The sequence below is a fragment of the Ranitomeya variabilis genome, chromosome 1 (genome assembly GCF_051348905.1).
Source record: "Ranitomeya variabilis isolate aRanVar5 chromosome 1, aRanVar5.hap1, whole genome shotgun sequence".
Lineage (NCBI taxonomy): Eukaryota > Metazoa > Chordata > Amphibia > Anura > Dendrobatidae > Ranitomeya > Ranitomeya variabilis.
The window spans coordinates 321410618-321433419 of record NC_135232.1 but is presented as its reverse complement, the minus strand read 5'-3'; the positions used below and the strand labels follow the sequence as shown (position 1 = coordinate 321433419).

The following is a 22802-nucleotide window of genomic DNA, read 5'->3' as shown; positions in this document are numbered from 1 at the left end:
CCACCAGTGTCCTACTCTCAGACCACCAGTGTCCTACTCTCAGACCACCAGCGTGTCCCGCCCTCAGACCACCAGCGTGTCCCGTTCTCTGACCACCAGTGTCCTACTCTCAGACCACCAGTGTCCCACCCTCAGACCACCAGCGTGTCCCGCCCTCAGACCACCAGCGTGTCCCGCCCTCAGACCACCAGCGTCCTACTCTCAGACCACCAGCGTGTCCCCCTCTCAGACCACTAGTGTATTACAGAACAGTCAGTGGCAGTAAACGCTTCTATGTAAATATCTGAGGCAGTCTACACAGGTCATGGTGCAGCCTCACAGGTACAAGGTCACACAGTGCGGTCAGCAGTCATCAGAGCCAGTTTCCCGCCCATGAGCTGGGCACGTGCCATTGCCGCCTCCCTCTCCGCCCGGCTTTATATAAGAGCCATGAATGAAGCAGAACGGGTTCGTCCAGTCCAGTCCGCTCAGCCTTGACCGTCATCGTCTCCCCGCACACGGCGGCGCGGGGACTCCAGCAGCGATAGGGTTAATAAAGGCGGTGGAAGAGGTGACTCCTCCCACATCCTCGGAGCCGTTCCCACCCGGGCCCAGGCCAGTACAGCAGCCGGGAGTATGGACGATGCCGCCGTGCCTCGGGACAAAGTGGAGGGCGAAGAGGAAGAGGGCACCCCGTTTAACCCCTTCCTGCACGAGTTTCACCCGGAGGGCTTCTGGCAGAAATTAAGGGTGAGCTGGAATGAGAAAAGATGTGAGGGGTCACCTGGAAAATATGGGGAGAAGGGGGGATTGTGGTTCTGCCACGGGTGGAAAGTTGTGCAGTGGGTGGGAGAGGAGCAATGCAGAAACCTGAGGGGAGTGCAGCTAGAAGGCGCAGGGCTGCACTACTGAGGCTGGCAGGGTCTCCACACTCCCCTTATACCCTACTCTATGGGGTCTGGATAAGGGGGTCCTCGCTAAGGAGAAGTGCACACATTCCTCCTGTATCCTCACTAGTGCAGGCTTCCCTAGCAACCAATCATATCACTGCTTTTATCTGTGACCCTACCCTGGGGAAGTGCTAGCTGGGTTCTGATTGGCTGCTCCGCTCTGTAGCTATGCAGTGCATGTGAGGAGCCCTGGACTGGCTCATGTGGCCTGTGCCATACAGTACACACACGGTGGGCCTCTGTGGCCATGAGGGTCCGGGCTGCGGACAGTGCCTTGTCTGTGACACCTATAGGTCAGTCACTCTGTATTATAGCCGCCTCCTAGTGCGCGCTCACCTTATACATGGCCTCTGGCCCACAAACCTCTGACAAGACAGCAGTGTTTGTGAGTCTGGGTAACAGGCCTAACCTCACTAACTGCTAATTAGTAACCACGGAAACATGGCAGTTTGTGGCGTGTAACAGCTCTATACTATAGGAGTGTATACAGCGCTGCTGACAGGCAAACCTAGAGAATATATATATATATATATATATATATATATATATTCTCTAATATCTCTATCTCTGGGCACTAATTCTCTCTGGATCTGTGCCCCTTTTATAAAAGAGATGTGTGCGAGCTGGAGTGACGTATAGTATTGGCATTATGTATCCACGTATACATTATTAATACCGCCTTTTCATCGGATCTCTCTGCGGATCACAATTGAGCTATTAATAGTCCCCCATGACAGGTCCATTTACATTCGAAGGGCAGCTCTGTGTATATTTCAGGACTTTCTAATGGTCTTGTTACCTGGGGGATAAAATGCTTGAAAAACACATTTTAAAACCCCAGGGTTAATTGAAATTTAACACTTAGTGTTTTCGGACATTTTCAGGTCTCATAGGTAAAACGCCTTCCCTACAGCATGCATATGGCAGCCTTTGGCTCAGTGGTTAGATGTTTGCAGCGATGGGGTCCTGGGTTAAAATCCAACCAAGGACAACATCTGCAAAGAGTTTGTATGTTCTCCCCGTGTTTGCGTGGGTTTCCTCCGGGGTCTCGGGTTTCCTCCCACTTTCCAAAGACCTACTGATAGGGAATTTAGGCTGTGAGCCCCATCGAGGACAGCGATGGTAAAGTGCTGTGGAATTAATGCCGCTGTATAAGCATCTATAATAAATGCTGCAAGTGGAAACCATTCGTGACCTGAGGAATACCTGCAAAACACACTTCACGTTGGGTGTTTTATAGTGAATTGAAGGAAAACCTTGTTAATTTTTCAGAAAAAATGCTTTGTGTGATTCGTTGTGGAAGACGCTTTACAATAGTTATTGTGCGAACACTAATGGATTGCAGAGCCAGAACGTCCTGCTTCATTGCCGCTGTGTCTTATTTTTCTATGTACATTGCTGGGAGCCATTTCATAGCACTTGTGTTAACCATTTAGTATGGAAAGCGGGGGTTGTACAGATAACACATTGCTTTTGTATTTACTAATCCAAATGTGCCACTTTTATGAACCCCTTCCAGAAAATCTCCGTACAGGAGCTGAGCTTGCACCATACGCTGCTGGTTCCAGCTGTCCTTTTCTAACAGCACCATTTAAGTAGAATTTCTTAATTATGGCAGTGTATAATTTTAAGTGAGGACCAAAAAAAGTAAATAATAAGCTTTTAAATGTAAAAAATAAATGCTTGAATAATGGAGGATGTGCAGTACCCTGTTGCCGCCACTATGAAGTTGACGGCGCTGTGTAACTCCGCTGCTCAATGATTGGCCGCGGGAACAGCTGATGGTAAGGGTGCCCGTGCATCATACCCACATCAATCTGGTATTGATGACCTATTCCGAGAATTGGTCATCAATATAAAGTACCCAACAACCCCTTTATAATCGGCTCATCAATAGCCGTAAAAAAAAATCAAAAATACTTTTCTCACCTTGAGCTAGCTTTTTCTTATACTTGTTGGTTTAAAGAGTAACTAAACTTTTGCATAACTTTTCTATGTTGTATGCCCTTTAGAAAAGATCAGATCAATGTCTGGGTCCTGAGACCCTATTAGTAGTGTTCAGGTCAAGAGGCAGGAGCATATAGCTGTGGACTGAGAGCTCGAAGACAGCCGGATACATAGTCACCCAGACACACACCGATCTGCATACAATTAAAGGGCTTCTAACATGGAAAAGAAATAATGTAAACATTCAGATAGGGTCTTTAAAAAAGAAGAAAAAACTGAAAACCTAATTACGAAAAGTGAGTGGACAGCGCAACAGATTCTTTTGTAATTAGATTTTCAGCTTCACCTCACGGACTTTCACACAGTCTATGTATCGGTCTGCTGCTTTCCTGTACTCAGTACCCTCACCATCAGGGCACTAGTGTACATGTTTTATATTTTTTTTTTTATTTCTTAAAAAAACCTGCTTAATCACATGCACTTCCTTTTCATTTTTTTTTTTATTGGGAAGTCTGACAATCCCTTTAAATGTGATCATATATTAGTGCTAATTGACAGATGACAAGATCAGCTCCTGTTTTTTGTTGCGACACCCTTTTTTTTTTTTTTTTTTTTTTTTTTCTGTTTTTATTCACTTTTCAACAACTGTCACTAGGGTTGAGCGACTTTTACTTTTTTAGGGTCGAGTCATGTTTCGCGAAACCCAACTTTTTGAAAAGTCGAGTCGGGCGAAATCGGCCGATTACTGCGAAAATTCGAGGATCGTCCGGAACACGAAACGCTATGCACGTCAATGGGGATTATTATTTTTTTATTATTTTTTTCTCTCGATAAAATGATGATAGCCGTGCACGCCCCTAACCCTATGTCATCACTCTGCCCACACTCCTTCATTGGCTGAAAAAATGGCGCTAAACGCGTCATACGAAACGCGACTTTGGCGCCAAGATCGCGTACCGCATGGCCGACCCCACACAGGGATCGGGTCGGGTTTCATGAGACGCCGACTTTGCCAAAAGTCGGCGACTTATGAAAATGAACGATCCGTTTCGCTCAACCCTAACTGTCACTCAATACCACTTTGTTACTAGTAAAAAAAATAAATCACAGAAAATGGCAGCCATATTTACCAATACCAGGACACCATATTAATGCACTACAGGATGCAGCTGCCCCTAAGAACAAGGCCGAGGCAGCGCAGGTGCAGAATACTGATGAAACAACCTTGGCCTTAACCATGTGCATTTATGCTAGGCAACCTCCTGCTGTCTCGGCCTTTATCATGGGGTGTGCTGTATCCTGTTGTGCATTAACCTCTTAACGACCTCCGATATGCATTAAAACGGTAATCTTTAAGGGGCCTTATCCCCTTGCAGTTTTAAAATGGCGATGGGGAATAGCGCTACCCTGCGGCGGTGATTTCCGCAGGTGTCAGCTGTACATGACAACTGACACCCTGCAGTATTGGACCCGGCTGGTTTTGAAACTGATCAGGGAGGATTAACTCCTTAAATACTGCTGACAATCACAACAGCGGTATTTAGGTTGTTGCAAGGCGGTCACAAGACCCCCTTAGTAACCATCGGACCCTGTGATGAGAATCGCATGTCCTGATGGTTACCATGGTACCCTGAGGTCATGTGATGACCCCAGGGTACGGTGGCCTGTGAGATCCAGCTATAGGCCAGATTCACACTTGCGAGTTCAATGCGAGAAACTCGCGCATCAAGTCCTGGCACTGCCGCCGGTACTCGGGACCGGAGCGTGTGGCTGCATAGAAATACATGTGACCCCGGCCATAAGCGGAGTCTGTCAGTGAGACACTGCCCACATGCACTATTGTACAGGAGCACTGCAGTGTGAGACAAGTGATCAAAATAAAAAATTATACGTGTTCTATAGTGGAACTACCGGTAAGTAAATTGGTATCTCCACATCTGCAACGATCCGCTCTATGAAACTGGCACATTATCTATTCCAATAATTATAGTCCCTTTTGGCTATTGTGGCAGAGTAAGTATGGGCAGAAAGTCCTAAGAAGAACAACTTACACAATATGATGCAGGGGGTCCGTGCCACATCCCTCCACCCCGACGCACATTTCGTCCACACTTCTTACGACTTTCTTCCCATGCTTACTCTGCCACAATAGCCAGAAGGGACTATAATTATTGTCAACATCATCATAAGTTCATCTTATGCCATAAATAAGTGCAAGGATTCAGGTGCATATACCCCTTAGGCTAATCTTAGCCCTGTACAAATATATTTTTAAAGGGATACTACGCATTAAGCCTTTAACTCCTCTTTTTTTCTGTGCCAGCTTACATTGTCACCACAATTGTACTTTGCACATGCACTTTATAATTGACAGTTTTTGGTGGTTTTGTGAATGCTAGCTTGCTACAGATCTCCTGATTAACTACAACAATTTCTTATATTATTATTATTGTCCTGGCAATTGATGTTTAACAGGGTCCTTAGCCATAACGTCCCTCGAATTTGCGGCATCTTTTTATTAGTAAATATATTTGTATGTTATTATGGTCATAATAAAGATTGTCTATTAATTTTCTACAATTTTGTTCTTGTTGTGCTTTTTCTGGTCACCCTATATCACTCCTTACATAGTGTCTGGGTGTCCCAGATGGGATTATATATGCATGAATAGCACGATTTTATTTTTTGGATCACCTCACTATTGATTCTGCTCATATTTATCCTGCTCTCTCTGCTGAGCACTTACGTCGGGGTTTCTGTGTAAGCTCCCCCAAACAGCGATTTAGACAAACCCCAGATGGAACCACTCTCTTGAGGCAGATGAAGTCACTTTGGACTGGTCTGTGTTCCAGCAATGTCCTATCATTTTAGGCATCTTTTTAGTGCAGAGGTGTGGGCGACCACAGATCTGTGCACGCCTAAAAAGAGACTGTCGGAGCAGACTCCAAACGAAGTACAATGTGTCGCCATCTGCCTCATGGTGGGTTGTTTCATTGGGGGTTTGTCTGAATCGCGTTTTTGTGGGATTTAAACAGAAACCCCGTCTGAAGTTCTCAGCGTGTAGAACACAAGAATATGATCCCAGCCTTATTCTCGAAAATGATGTACCCCAAAATGTTATCAATAGAATCCCTATTTTATCCTGCACAAAACCAGCCCCCACTCAGGTCTGTCACTGGAACTATAGAGGGTTCCCACGTAGAATAAAGACTCTGGAATAGCAACATGGCTCCTGCCCCCTCAAACAAAATCCAGTGAATTCTGCACTCCCAAATCCAAATACTCACTTCCTTTTGAGCCCCACGTGTTTGGCATTATTGTAATGGAGAGACAGGCACTTAATTTATGGGTGTGTATCGCCAGAAGTACAAGCTGGGCACAATGTATGGGGGTGCAACAGTGTATAGCAGCTCTACACTGTATGGGGACACAATGTGTGGGTACTACAGATTTGGCAGATTTGCAATTCTCCAGAAAGTCCTATTTCCATGTCTCAATGTTATAAAATTCTGTGAGGCACCTATGGGTTAAAAATACTCCCTACACCCTTAGATGATTTCTTTGAGGGTTCTAGCTTTCAAAATGGGGTCACATGTGGGGGATTTCTGCTGTTTTCACATGTCAGGGGCTCTTCAGATGCAACATGGCATTCACAATCTGTACCAGACAAATAGCGCTCTTTCCTTTCCTAGCCCAGTCATGTGCCCAAGCAGAAGTTTTTATCCACATATGGGGTATAGTGTCGCTCGGGACAAATTGCGCAGCAAATTGAGGTCTGTTTCTCCTATTATTCATTGTGAAAACTACTAATTTGGAGCCAAAACAAAATTTTTGTGTGACGATCTAATGTTACTAAGTTCTTTGTAGTACCTGTGGGTTCAAAATGCTTACTATACCCCTGGATAAAATCCTTGACAGGTGTACTTTCCAAAATGTAACTTGTTTTTTTTTTTTCACTGTTTAAGCACTCCAAATGCGACACGACGCCCGCAGACCATTCCATCAGTCTGCATTCCAAAATGTCACACCTTCTTTTCCAAGCCCTGCTGTGCACCCAGATAGTAATATTTCCCCACATATGGAGTATCAGCGTACTCTGTAGAAATGGCACAACATATTTTAGAGTCTATTTCCTCCTGTTACCTTTGTGAAAATAACAATTTGGTGCTAAAGTGAAATGTCAGGGCAGCACGGTGGCTCAGTGGTTAGCGCTGGCAGCGCTGAGTCCTGGGTTCAAATCTCACCAGGGACAACATCTCAAAGGAGTTTGTATGTTCTCCCTGTGTTTGCGTGGGTTTCCTCCGGGTTCTCCGGTTTCCTCCCACATTCCAAGACATACTGATAGCGAATTTAGGTTGTGAGCCCCATCGGGGACAGTGATGATGATGTGTGCAAACTGTAAAGCGCTGCAGAATATGTTAGCGCTATATAAAAAAAAATAAAGATTATTAAATGTCTGTGGAAAAAAAGTTAATGTTCAGTTTTTTTTTTTCACATTGTTTCAGTTCTTGTGAAGCACCAGAAGGGTTAATAAACTTCTTGAATGTGGTTTTTGAGGGGTGCAGTCTGTAGAATGGTGTAACTTTTGGGTATTTTCTGTCATATACCCACCCCCCCCAAAGTCACTTCAAGTGTAATGCAGTCCATAAAAAGTCTTTACATTTTGTTGGAAAAATGAGAAATTGCTGATCGACTTCTAATCTTTCTAATGTCCTAACAAAACCAAATACAAGTTTAAAAAGGATGTAAAGTAGACATGTGAGAAATGTTAACAATATTGTGTAACATAACTTTCTGATTTAAGGGCATAAGAATTAAGTTTCAAAATTGTGAAATGTACAATATTTTCACAAATAAAATAAGTCATATTGAACAAATGTTTCCACTATTATGAAATACAATATGTCGAAAAAACAATCTCTTAATCAGTGGGATCCGTTGACTCGTTCTAGAGAGGCCTGGTCATTAAGGGCAAAATTGGCTCTGTCGCTAAGGGGTTAATATTGTATCCTGGTATTGGCAAATAGGGCTGCATTTTTTGTGATGTTCCTGAATCTTATGTCCCTTTCGGGGAATCCTTTTGTTACTAGTAGTTAGATGGGAGGCTAACGTAAAGGTGATAACCAATATGGCAGCAATTTATTTGCACAAATGGGAAAAGGGGGGGGGGGGGAAAGGGTTGTGTATCTTGAAATATATGCTCAAAAAAAATAAAGGGAGCACTTAAACATCACAATGTAACCAAGTCAATCACACTCCTGTGAAATCAACCTGTCCAGTTATGAAGCAACACAGATTGTGAATCAATTTCTCCTGCTGTTGTGTAAATGGAAGAAACAGGTAGAAGTGATAGGCAGTTAGCAAGACAACCCCTATAAAGGAGTGGTTCCGCAGGGGGTGACCACAGACCATTTCTCTGTTCTCATCCTTTTTGGCTGTTTTGGTCACTTTTCATTGCTCTCACTCCGAGAGGTACTGTAGCATGAGGTGGTGTGTACAACCCACAGAAGTTTTTCAGGTAGTGCGACTCATCCAGGATGGCACATCAATGCGAGCTGTGGCAAGAAGGGTAGCTGTGTCGGGCAGAACAGTGTCCAGACCATGGAGCAGATACCAGGAGACAGGCCAGTACACCAGGAGACGCGGAGGAGGCCATAGAAGGGCAACACCCCAATAGCAGGACCGCTACATCTTACTTTGTGCAAGGAGGAACAGTAGGAGCAGTGCTAGAGCCCTGCAAAATGACCTCCAGCAGGCCACTAACATCCATGTGTCTGTTCAAACTGTCAGAAATAGACTGAGTGCCTGACATCAACAAGTGGGTGTTGCGCTTACAGCGCAACACTGTGCAGGGTGATTGGCATTTGCCAGAGGACATCAAGGTTGGCAGTCGACATTTGCGCCCTGTTTTCTTCACAGATAAGAGCAGGTTCACACTGAGCACAAGTGACAGTCTGGAGATGCTGTGGAGAATGTTCTGCTGCCTGCAACATCCTCCAGCATGACCGGCTTGGCAGTGGGTCAGTAATGGTATGAGGAGGCATTTCTTGAGTGCCATTATTCACTGGGATGAGTGTCATGAATCCCAATGGCTAGGGATAGCACAGGACAAGCAAAGTACAAATATATTACGGACGAGCTCTAGGGTGATGGAACCTGGGCTGACCGCTGCCCTACGCCTGACAAACGCAACTAGAGATAGCCAGGGAGCGTGCCTACGTTGGTTCTAGACGCCACGCACCAGCCTAAGAGCTAACTAGCACTGCAGAGAAAATAAAGACCTCACTTGCCTCCAGCGGAATGAACCCCAAAAGATATAGTTGCCCCCCACATGTATTGACGGTGAAATGAGAGGAAGGCACACACATAGAGATGATATACACTCACCGGCCACTTTATTAGGTACACCTGTCCAACTTCTTGTTAACACTTAATTTCTAATCAGCCAATCACATGGCGGCAACTCAGTGCATTTAGGCATGTAGACATGGTCAAGACAATCTCCTGCAGTTCAAACCGAGCATCAGTATGGGGAAGAAAGGTGATTTGAGTGCCTTTGAACGTGGCATGGTTGTTGGTGCCAGAAGGGCTGGTCTGAGTATTTCAGAAACTGCTGATCTACTGGGATTTTCACGCACAACCATCTCTAGGGTTTACAGAGAATGGTCCGAAAAAGAAAAAAAATCCAGTGAGCGGCAGTTCTGTGGGCGGAAATGCCTTGTTGATGCCAGAGGTCAGAGGAGAATGGGCAGACTGGTTCAAGCTGATAGAAAGGCAACAGTGACTCAAATCGCCACCCGTTACAACCAAGGTAGGCCTAAGAGCATCTCTGAACGCACAGTGCGTCGAACTTTGAGGCAGATGGGCTACAGCAGCAGAAGACCACACCGGGTACCACTCCTTTCAGCTAAGAACAGGAAACTGAGGCTACAATTTGCACAAGCTCATCGAAATTGGACAGTAGAAGATTGGAAAAACGTTGCTTGGTCTGATGAGTCTCGATTTCTGCTGCGACATTCGGATGGTAGGGTCAGAATTTGGCGTAAACAACATGAAAGCATGGATCCATCCTGCCTTGTATGGAGCATCTTTGGGATGTGCAGCCGACAAATCTGCGGCAACTGTGTGATGCCATCATGTCAATATGGACCAAAATCTCTGAGGAATGCTTCCAGCACCTTGTTGAATCTATGCCACGAAGAATTGAGGCAGTTCTGAAGGCAAAAGGGGGTCCAACCCGTTACTAGCATGGTGTACCTAATAAAGTGGCCGGTGAGTGTATATAGTTTTAGCAAATTGAGGCCCGCTGTAAACTAGAAAGCAGAACGATACAAAAGGGGACTGAGCGGTCAGCAAAAAACCCTAATCAAAAAAACCATCCTGAGATTACAAGAACCCATGTGCCAACTCATGGCACATGGGGAGAACCTCAGTCCACTAGAGCTACCAGCTAGCATAGAGACATAATAAGCAAGCTGGACAAAAAACCAAACAACTGAAAATCAGCACTTAGCTTATCCTGAAAGATCTGGGAGCAGGTAGGCAGGAACCAAACAGAGCACATCTGAATACATTGATAGCCGGCAAGGGAAATGACAGAAAGGCCAGGTAAAATAGGAAACACCCAGCCACTGATGGACAGGTGGAAACCAAAGGCCGCAACCCACCAAAGTCACCCAGTACCAGCAGTAACCACCAGAGGGAGCCCACAAACAGAATCCACAACAGTACCCCCCCCCTTGAGGAGGGGTCACCGAACCCTCACGAGAACCCCCAGGGCGATCAGGGTGACCTCTATGGAAGGCGCGGACCAAATCAGTCGCATGAACATCGGAGGCGACCACCCAGGAATTATCCTCCTGACCATAACCCTTCCACTTAACCAAATACTGGAGTTTGCGTCTGGAAACACGAGAATCCAAGATCTTCTCAACAACATACTCCAATTCTCCCTCCACCAGCACCGGAGCAGGAGGCTCAACCGAAGGAACAACGGGCACCTCATACCTCCGCAACAACGACCGATGGAACACATTATGAATAGCAAACGATGCTGGGAGATCCAAACGAAAAGATACAGGGTTAAGAATCTCGGAGATCCTATAAGGACCGATGAACCGAGGCTTGAACTTAGGAGAAGAGACCTTCATAGGGACAAAACGAGAAGACAACCACACCAAATCCCCAACAAGAAGTCGGGGACCCACGCGGCGACGGCGATTAGCAAACTGCTGAGTCTTCTCCTGAGAACTTCAAATTGTCCACCACCTGATTCCAAATCTGATGTAGCCTGTCCACCACCACGTCCACTCCAGGACAATCCGAAGGCTCCACCTGACCAGAGGAAAAACGAGGATGAAACCCCGAATTACAAAAAAAAGGAGAGACCAACGTGGCCGAACTAGCCCGATTATTAAGAGCAAATTCGGCCAGTGGCAAAAAAGCAACCCAGTCATCTTGATCAGCAGAAACAAAACACCTCAAATAAGTTTCCAAGGTCTGATTAGTTCGCTCCGTCTGGCCATTCGTCTGAGGATGGAATGCAGACGAGAAAGACAAATCAATGCCCATCTTGGCACAAAACGTCCGCCAAAATCTAGACACAAACTGGGATCCCCTGTCAGAAACGATATTCTCCGGAATCCCATGCAAACGAACCACGTTCTGAAAAAATAAAGGGACCAACTCAGAGGAGGAAGGCAACTTAGGCAAGGGCACCAAATGAACCATCTTAGAAAAGCGGTCACACACAACCCAGATAACGGACATTTTCTGTGAAACCGGGAGATCAGAAATAAAATCCATGGAAATGTGCGTCCAAGGCCTCTTCGGGATGGGCAAGGATAACAACAACCCACTGGCCCGAGAACAGCAAGGCTTAGCTCGAGCACACACTTCACAAGACTGCACAAAGGTACGCACATCCCTAGACAAGGAAGGCCACCAAAAAGACCTGGCCACCAAGTCTCTAGTACCAAATATTCCAGGATGACCAGCCAACACAGAAGAATGGACCTCGGAGATGACTCTACTGGTCCAATCATCCGGAACAAACAGTCTTTCTGGTGGACAACGATCCGGTTTATCCACCTGAAACTCCTGCAATGCACGTCGCAAGTCTGGGGATACGGCGGACAATATTACCCCATCCCTAAGGATACCAGTAGGCCCAGAGTCTCCAGGAGAGTCAGGCACAAAACTCCTGTAAAGAGCATCTGCCTTCACATTCTTTGAACCTGGCAGGTATGAAACCACGAAATTGAAACGAGAAAAAAATAATGACCAACGAGCCTGTCTAGGATTCAAACGCCTGGCAGACTCAAGGTAAATGAGATTCTTGTGATCAGTCAAGACCACCACACGATGTTTAGCACCCTCAAGCCAATGACGCCACTCCTCAAATGCCCACTTCATGGCCAAAAGCTCCCGATTACCCACATCATAATTGCGCTCGGCGGGCGAGAATTTTCTAGAGAAGAATGCACATGGCTTCATCACCGAGCCATTAGAACTTCTCTGTGACAAAACCGCCCCCGCTCCAATCTCGGAAGCATCAACCTCAACCTGAAAAGGAAGTGAAACATCTGGTTGACACAACACAGGAGCAGAAGAAAACCGGCGCTTAAGTTCCTGAAAGGCCTCCACGGCCGCAGGAGACCAATCAGCAACATCAGCACCCTTTTTAGTCAAATCAGTCAAAGGTTTAACAATACTGGAAAAATTAGCAATGAACCGACGATAAAAATTAGCAAACCCCAAGAACTTCTGAAGGCTCTTAACAGATGTAGGTTGTGTCCAGTCACAAATCGCCTGAACCTTGACGGGATCCATCTCAATAGTAGAAGGAGAAAAAATGTACCCCAAAAAAGAAATCTTCTGGACTCCGAAGAGACACTTTGAGCCCTTCACAAACAGAGAATTGGCCCGCAGAACCTGAAACACCTTCCTGACCTGTAGAACATGAGACTCCCAGTCATCAGAAAACACCAAAATATCATCCAAATACACAATCATAAACTTATCCAGATATTCACGGAAAATATTGTGCATAAAGGACTGAAAGACTGACGGAGCATTGGAGAGTCCAAAAGGCATTACCAAATACTCAAAATGGCCCTCAGGCGTATTAAATGCGGTTTTCCACTCATCACCCTGTTTTATCCGCACCAGATTATACGCACCGCGAAGATCTATCTTAGTGAACCACCTAGCCCCCTTAATGCGAGCAAACAAATCAGTCAATAATGGCAATGGATACTGATACTTGACTGTAATCTTATTCAGAAGGCGATAATCTATACAAGGCCTCAGGGAACCATCTTTTTTTGCCACTAAAAAAAAACCTGCTCCCAGAGGGGACGAAGATGGACGAATATGTCCCTTTTCCAAGGACTCCTTAATATAATTCCGCATAGCAGTATGCTCTGGCAGTGACAGATTAAATAAACGACCCTTAGGGAACTTACTGCCAGGAATCAATTCTATAGCACAGTCACAATCTCTATGCGGAGGGAGCGAATTGAGCTTAGGCTCCTCAAAAACATCCCTATAGTCAGACAAAAACGCAGGGATCTCAGAAGGAGTAGATGAAGCGATTGAAATCGGAGGTGCATAATCATGAACCCCCTGACATCCCCAGCTTAACACAGACATTGTTTTCCAGTCCAGGACAGGATTATGAGTTTGTAACCATGGCAGACCAAGCACTAGTACATCATGTAAATTATAAAGTACAAGGAAGCGAATCACCTCCTGATGAACGGGAGTCATGCGCATGGTCACTTGTGTCCAATACTGCGGTTTATTCATAGCCAATGGTGTAGAGTCAATTCCCTTCAGAGGAATAGGAACTTCCAGAGGTTCCAGACTAAAACCGCAGCGTTTAGCAAATGACCAATCCATAAGACTCAGGGCAGCGCCCGAATCCACATAGGCATCGACGGAAATGGAAGACAGTGAAAAAATCAGAGTCACAGACAAAATGAACTTAGGCTGCAGAGTACCAATGGCAAAAGATTTATCAACCCTTTTTGTGCGTTTAGAGCATGCTGATATAACATGAGCTGAATCACCACAATAGAAACACAATCCATTTTTCCGCCTATAATTTTGCCGTTCACTTCTGGACTGAATTCTATCACATTGCATAGTCTCAGGTGCCTGTTCAGAAGACACCGCCAACTGGTGCACGGGTTTGCGCTCCCGTAAACGCCGATCAATCTGAATGGCCATAGCCATAGACTCATTCAGACCTGTAGGCGTAGGGAACCCCACCATAATATCCTTAATGGCCTCAGAAAGACCATTTCTGAAGTTTGCAGCCAGGGCGCACTCATTCCACTGAGTAAGCACCGACCATTTCCGAAACTTCTGACAATATATCTCCGCTTCATCATGCCCCTGAGATAGGGCTAATAAAGCCTTTTCAGCCTGAATCTCCAGGTTAGGTTCCTCATAGAGCAATCCCAATGCCAGAAAAAACGCATCCACACTGAGCAATGCAGGATCCCCTGGTGCCAATGCAAATGCCCAATTCTGAGGGTCGCCCCGCAGGAAAGATATTACAATCTTGACCTGTTGAGCAGGGTCTCCAGAGGAGCGAGATTTTAAAGAAAGAAACAATTTACAATTGTTCCTGAAATTCAGGAAGGTAGATCTATCTCCAGAAAAGAACTCTGGAATAGGAATTCTAGGTTCAGACATGGGAGTGTGAACAACAAAATCCTGTATGTTTTGAACTTTTGCCGCGAGATTACTCAGGCTGGAAGCCAAACTCTGGACATCCATGTTAAACAGCTAAGATCAGAGCCATTCAAGGGTTAAGAGGAGGTAAGAAGCAGCTAGACAGCAATTAAGGGCTAGGCAGCAAAACTCTGAAGGGGGGAAAAAAAAAAAAAAAAATTTCCCTTAAACACTTCTCTTTCTCCTGCTTCAGCCCAAACAATTAACACTTTGTGGGCCGGCTATACTGTCATGAATCCCAATGGCTAGGGATAGCACAGGACAAGCAAAGTACAAATATATTACGGACGAGCTCTAGGGTGATGGAACCTGGGCTGACCGCTGCCCTACGCCTGACAAACGCAACTAGAGATAGCCAGGGAGCGTGCCTACGTTGGTTCTAGACGCCACGCACCAGCCTAAGAGCTAACTAGCACTGCAGAGAAAATAAAGACCTCACTTGCCTCCAGCGGAATGAACCCCAAAAGATATAGTTGCCCCCCACATGTATTGACGGTGAAATGAGAGGAAGGCACACACATAGAGATGATATATATAGTTTTAGCAAATTGAGGCCCGCTGTAAACTAGAAAGCAGAACGATACAAAAGGGGACTGAGCGGTCAGCAAAAAACCCTAATCAAAAAACCATCCTGAGATTACAAGAACCCATGTGCCAACTCATGGCACATGGGGAGAACCTCAGTCCACTAGAGCTACCAGCTAGCATAGAGACCTAATAAGCAAGCTGGACAAAAAACCAAACAACTGAAAATCAGCACTTAGCTTATCCTGAAAGATCTGGGAGCAGGTAGGCAGGAACCAAACAGAGCACATCTGAATACATTGATAGCCGGCAAGGGAAATGACAGAAAGGCCAGGTAAAATAGGAAACACCCAGCCACTGATGGACAGGTGGAAACCAAAGGCCGCAACCCACCAAAGTCACCCAGTACCAGCAGTAACCACCAGAGGGAGCCCACAAACAGAATCCACAACAGATGAGGTCCTCAGACCCATTGTGAGACCATATGGAGGTGTCCTGGGTTCCTTCTGATGCATGCTAATCCTAGGCTTCTTGTGGCTGAAGTGTCAGCAGTTCCTGCATGATGAAGGCATTGATGGTATGGACTGGCCTACCCGTTCACTACACCAGAATCCAATCTTGCACATCTCGGACATCATGTCTCGTTCCATCCACCAACACCGTGTTGTAATGTAGACTGTCTAGGAATTGGCGGATGCTTTAGTCCAGGTCTGGGAGGAGATCCCTCAGGAGAACATCTACCGCCTCATCAGGAGCATGCCCAGACATTGTAAGGAGGTCATAGAGGCACGTGGAGGCCACACACAACTGAGCATCATTTCCTTGGCTTGAGGCACTTCCACTGAAGTTGGATCAGCCTGTAATTTGATTTTCCACTTTGATTTTTAGTGTCCTTCCAAATCCAGACCTCCATGGGATATTCATTTTGATTTATATTGATCATTTTTGTTTTATTGTTCTTAACGCATTCCATTATGTACTGAATATAGATTTGCAACTGGAATATTTCATTCAATGATATCCAGGATGTGGTATTTTAGTGTTCCCTTCATTTTTTTTGAGCAGTGTATTTATATCCTTTTTAACTTTTTATTTTAGTAATATACATAGCTAAAAACAAAGGATAACTTGGTAAAATAGAAACCTTTTGTATGCTTCCATATGGTTAACGTGTCCAACCATCCAAGAGACAGGTATTTGTGCGTTTTGTGTCATAATTGATAGGGTTATACGTTTAAGGTCTCTTTCAGATGTCAGTGTGTCTGGTATGTGTGGTGACAGTTTTCACACGTACTGGAAATACGTGCACACGTAGACCCATTCAAATGCGGTGAACTCAAGGAGCTGAACTACGGTCAACTCAGTGACTTTTTCTCAGTGCTAAGGTCACTGTAGTTCAGGGCGGCTGGGAACGCAGCCTGTCACCGGTTGCCACACTTATGCCACAAGTATTACACACGGACACTGATATCTCCGGTACTGTTTTTTCCAATACCGGAAATATCAGGATGTGTGAAATCGACCTAAGGCAAAGTAAGGCTAAGTGCACACGTTGCAGAATTGCCGCGGAAATTTCCGTGGCAATTCTGCAACTCCTGCCGCGGGTATATCGCATGCGGAATTGGCATGCATATTCCTGCTAAACACTAGCGTTTTGCAAGCATAATTAGCTTGCAGAATGCTAGCGTTTTCCAAGCGATCTGTAGCATCGCTTGGAAAACTAATTGACAGGTTGGTCACACTTGTCAAACATAGTGTTTGACAAGTGTGACCAACCTTTTACTATTGATGCTGCCTATGCAGCATCAATAGTAAAAGATAGAATGTTAAAAAAAAATTTGTTATTCTCACCTTCTGATGGCCCCCGATCTCAGCGGCTTTCGTTCCTATAGTTGCTTTGTGTGCAGGACCTTCGATGACGTCACGTGACCGCGACGTCATCGCAGGTCCTTCACACAAAGCATCTATAGGAACGGAAGTGGCCGCATGCACCGCTGAGAGGCGGGAAGACTCCGGGGCCATCGGAAGGTGAGTATATCGCTATTTTTTTTATTTTAATTCTTTTTTTTTTTTTTTTTTTTTAACAATTTTATATGGTGCCCAGTCCGTGGAGGAGTCTCCTCTCCTCCACCCTGGGTACCAACCGCACATGATCTGCTTACTTCCCGCATGGTGGGCATAGCCCCATGCGGGGAAGTAAGCAGATCAATGCACTCCTATGTGTGCGGAATCCCCGCGATTCTGCAAATTTAATGAACATGCTGCATTTCTTTCTGGAATGCAATTCCGCTCAGGAAAACAACGCAGCATGTGCACAAAAAACGCGGATTGCATTCTATTAAATAGGATGCTTAATGTGAGCGTTTTTTTCGCGTTTTTATAGTGAAAAAACGCGAAAAAAACGCGAAAAATCTGCTACGTGTGCACACAACCTAAGAGTATTAGAGGACTGGACCAAGAATTGCATCATCAGGCACTGAGAATGCTGGCACATTATTATGACGCCCTTGGTGTGCCACTGTTGCCATTGCTTATAAATTCTTCTTATCTACATAGGAGTAATCGAATGGGAGCTATCTTCACACCTTACCTCGTATTCAGCTAGGGTGAAGCTATAAAATGTGATAAGTGGCTGATAATGCTGAACTTTGTGAAAGCTCATGGATGTAAAAGAATAGAAACCACTATCTAGAGTCTACACATGAATGCTTTTGTCAGATCCGTAAATATCCCTGTATAGGGTCACATGCTGACTACAGTATAATGGCAACCTAAATGATCTGCATTGTGTAGGCTTATGTATGTATGATGACCTTCCATGTAGGGTGAAAGTATGCCTTAGGAAAGATTGTCCTCATTGGGCAAGGTCTCCTCCTGTTGACTTTAAATGCACTGCTGGCTCAGGAGACAAGTATGTGGTGTTTTGTTTGGCATTCAGAAGTGGTTGTCCAGTAGTGGACAGCCCCTTAAAATCTTTCCTTGTATCTGCACATACTGTTAAAAGTTATCTGTGTGTTCTGACCCCAGTAGGATGGCACAGACACGGGAGCAGTGCCAATACCAACAGTACAGGGGTTGTCCAGTCTTAAAGAAACTCCCATCACAGTTTTTATTCTCCTAATATATTGGTCATTGTATTATATAGCACTGTGTACTTAGTTGCTCATTTTGCTTTTCTACCCACATAATTCTTCTCTTTTCTCTATGTAGAAACAGGAAGTCTCTTGTCCCTGAATAAATCCTCCCACTCATCAACTCCTGACTCACTCTTAAACCATTGACTTTTGCTGCAGTCACTCATGACTTACGCAAAGAAAATGAACTTCCTGTTTCTAGCGTTTAGGATTCAGCTAATCCGTTTTTACTTACATGATTTCATAGACTAACATGGAAATAGAGAAATTACAGTGGCGTTCAAAAGTCCTGCATAGGATAAATTGATTTTTCAAGTTTTAAACGTTTTCTGTCAAATATCTTCGATGCTAATATGACATATTATATATGGTTTTGTTCAGAATACAATTTTGCATTCTCTCCCTGTAATATTTTTAGCTTTTGAAGCAGTTTTGCCTGAAATTATTGCAACAATATGGGAATTGAAAGCACAACTAAATATTGTACAGCTTCAGATCCAAAATTAGCCAATCACAGATGTGGTTCTTGTGACCAATCATAACCTGGATATGGCAGCCAATTACATTGCATCACATCTGCTGCTTTGTTTGTTTGTTTTATCTGTTGGTCTATCTAGTGAATCATACTGTAGAGTTTTATGATGGGAGCCTTTAGATTTTTGTCAGCGGAGGATCGTGGGCATTGAAATATTTAAAATGAAGGAAGGAGGAGTGGGAAAAAGTGCTATTTAGTGATGAAAGCACTTTTTGCATTTTAGGAAATGATGGCAAGTCTTATGTGAGAAGGTTCCCACATGAAGAGTACAAGCCAGTGTTTGAGCTTCTCTGTGAAACATCCGATGAAAGTAATGGTCTGGGGCTGTATGGCAGCCAATGGTGTTGGAAGGCTTCATATTGTGGAGGGTATGGTTAATACAAAAAAATACATAGACATCCTTAATAAGAAAATGCTGCCTTCTGCTCAACACCTGTTTTCAGGGGATTATATCTTCCAGGATGATAATGCTCCTTGTCACAGAGCTAAGACAGTAACGGAATGGAAAAAAAGAACAAGGTGGCTACTATTGACTGGCCAGCTCAGTCCCCAGACCTCAATCCAATTGAAAATTTGTGGCACAAGGTATCATTAGAGATATCTAGAAAACAGCCAAAGACCAAGAGTGAGTTGATTGAGGCTCTGATACAGGCCTGGAACCACATCATCACTCGTGAACATCTGCAGAAGCTTGTTCATTCAATGCCACAGAGATGCAAGCTGGTGCTCAAGAGCAAAGGCTGGCCAATAAAGTATTAGAAGCTAAAGATGCACTCTAAAGGCCCTTTTCAGGTCTCTGAATTAAATAAAAAATAATAAATCTTAAAAAGTAAAATTTAAGTCTGTGTGAACTTGCATTGGAAGTTAATGAACTTAGAAACCTGTTCACCATTCTACACACTGTACTGGTGTAGGTATGGTTATGCTGTAAAAAAATATCAAAAATGTGCATACCATAACAATATATATATACACTTGGGACATTCAAAAATGAGTATGGCATACAATGAGGGATTACAAAAACATATATGTTTCACCAGTTTCACTGTAGAGATGCAGAAGTATGAAACATAGTTTTCTTCACGCCTATGCAGGACTTTTGAACACCATTGTAACTTGGTATAAAGGCAAAATGAACAAGTGTAAGTACACAATGCTATATAATGTGACTGCAATATAGTAAGAGGATACAAATTTTAATGGGAGTTCTTTTAAGGGAATTTTTCACCACCTAATCTGAGAGGAGCATAATGTTGGGCAGAAACGCTGATTCCAGTGATGTCACTGGGCTGTTTAGATTAGCCCTGATAAAATCCCTGTTTATCAGCAGGAGATTGAGTAGAGGACTAGTAAACCTTCTGCCATGTAGTCAAGCATATTCATGAGCTCTGTGTAACCCCACCACTGATTGGTTGCTTTCTGTCCATGCACAGTATACACAGTATGCTGCCAATACTGTTACACAGAACTCCGCATTCAGAGAACTGGTAGATCTGCAGCAGAGAAAATAGGGATTTTCTCAAAATGACTGCAAGCTCTATGCTTCTACATTATGGTGAGCTCAGATTACATAGTGAAAACTTGGTGACTGATTCCTGTTAAGAAGAGTCTGCAATCCCTCTGTCTACAGACTGCTGAATTGTTACGATGTGACTGTTATTCCCTGTGTGGGTGGACCATCACGTCAGCACATTATATGCGATTTACACACTTTCTTTCACATGCCTACTAGACTTTCCTCTGCTGAAACCTTGAGAAGCGGAGGGTACTCTAGTGAACATAAGTCTGCAAAGCGCATACAAGCGGTCACATGACCAATCACCTGCATGGGGTATCATGACATTGTGTGGTGTCACAATTTGGCAATCTAGAGCCACACTGAGTAATTGCAGACTGGTATACAGCCATTGTATTGGTGCAGTGGCTATGCTTCATTGGCGCCTACAGAGGCCTCAGGTTCATTACTTACAGGCTCATGTACGATATTTTGGGGTTCATTCTTTTTGGATTATTTTATCAACACCCCGATTGTTTGTACATTCTTGTACTTTTTAATGATTGTCAGTGTATTTTCTGATTCACTAGAAATGTCATATTTTTATACTTAAACTTCTTCATTTTGTGTACCCCATGCAGGTTTCGGTGCAATCTTTTTCTCTATGATCATGTATTTGCCTTTTGTACAGCATTAATACCACCCCCATGAAATCATATTTCCAGGTCATCCACCTGACAGCACCATGGAGGTTGTCTTCTTATCCACAGTGGGACAGGAAACCACGAGCATAAAAGGACCCTCCCCTTACCAATCATCAGTGTTTTTCCTGTCCCACTTTGGATAGGAACTACGAGCTCCGGCAGGCTCCGTTTGGGGAGTGTGGATCGGGGGGTTTAGGCCCTTATTTACCCTTCCCACTACAAGACCCCATGTGCTGAAACCCGACACAGGGTCCCTCAGTTTACCCAGTGCAGCGCTGCTCCTGGGATCGCCGGTCGGTTCCTCCGGGGGCTCTGGACCGTGCACGCCACCCGAACGTTCCCAGGTCCGCTCCTGTGAACAGGCAGGCGGCCCGGCGGCTCACCGCATCACTGGAGCGCTGTAGCGGCATAGCCTCTTCCGGGTCGCTGTCAGCGGAGGGCGGGGTCGGCGTCTCCGTCTCTATGGTGGAGGCGGAGCACTTCCGGGGCATGCCGGCGAGCGCGAACGCTCCAACGCCAGGATTCAAGTATAAAGGTAAAAAGAGTGTATAGGGATCTATCCTGCACATGATCCGAAATGGAGGATACCGCCAGGATAGAGGGAGAAAATCAGGCGCACGTAAGTCCCCTAAAAAGGGCGACTGCTTATGCTTACCTCCCGATTCCATGCACATCCTTCTAAAACGGGGCTGTTTCTATTATTATAGGTAGCCCCCGCCACCGTGGCTAAGAAGGGGAAATATAAGAAGTGCCCTATATGCTCCATTAAGTTAAAAGACACATGGCAAAAACCCCTGTGTGAACCCTGCACTAACCGTATCCTGGGTGAAGAGCAGGCCTCTCTCATGTCTAACATGCGGGCTATTATCAGGGAGGAGGTGCAGGTGTCAGTCTCTGGATTAATGACTCCTCAACCCTCACAGTCGGATAATAGGAAGAGAATGAGGGATTCGGACTCTACGTCTGAAGGAGCATTGTCCAATTCAGATCTGGAGGAAGACGAGTTTAGAGACCCCCCTGAGAAAGGGAAAAAATACTTATTTTCTTCAGTGGACACGGATGAGCTGCTAGGTGCTGTGAGGCACACCATGCAAATTGAAGAACCGCCAACTTCTCGTTCAATACAAGATGAGATGTTCGGCGGATTACGAGCTCAGACCTCAAAAGTCTTTCCCGTTAATGCTCATATTCGCGGAATGATTCTGGAAGAGTGGGAGGAGGCGGAAAAACGCCTAATTATCCCAAAAGACTTTAAATTACGCCTCCCATTTGATCCAGCGGAAGTCAAGGACTGGGAGGATGTCCCCAAGATAGACATCCCTCTAGCTAGAGTCTCCAAAAGAACTGCAATACCCTTCGAGGACTCATCTAACTTGAAGGAGGCTATGGATAGGAAAGCAGACAGTCTCTTAAAAAGAGCTTGGGAGAGCTCAGCAGCTGTGATGCGTGCAAACATAGCGGCGACATCAATAGCACGGTCTATGCACTTATGGGTAGATGACCTAGCGGAGCAACTTTCATCTAAAACCCCTAGGGAAGCTATATTAAAATCCCTTCCCCTTCTTAAAATGGGAACAGATTTTCTAGCAGACGCATCGGCAGAATCAGTAAGATTTACGGCCAGAAATCAATCCCTAACAAATGCGGCCAGAAGAGCGATCTGGCTTAAAAATTGGTCAGGGGACGTACATTCCAAAAATAAGCTCTGCGCCATCCCATTTTCAGGTGGGAGGGTATTTGGGCCGGTACTAGACGACATCTTAGAGAAAGCGTCAGATGATAAAAAGGGGT

The 22802-nt window shown here is 44.9% G+C and overlaps 1 protein-coding gene across 1 annotated transcript in view; it reads left to right on the top strand.

Annotated features, from left to right (window-relative positions):
- The first annotated feature begins 408 nt into the window (after positions 1–408).
- LPCAT4 (lysophosphatidylcholine acyltransferase 4) overlaps positions 409–22802 on the top strand; it is a 76901-nt gene continuing 54507 nt past the window's right edge. Inside the window, exon 1 of the mRNA XM_077298052.1 lies at positions 409–729. Within this exon, the coding sequence (XP_077154167.1) occupies positions 616–729 (114 nt within the window). The 5' untranslated portion in view covers positions 409–615. The remainder of the gene's footprint in view (positions 730–22802) is intronic.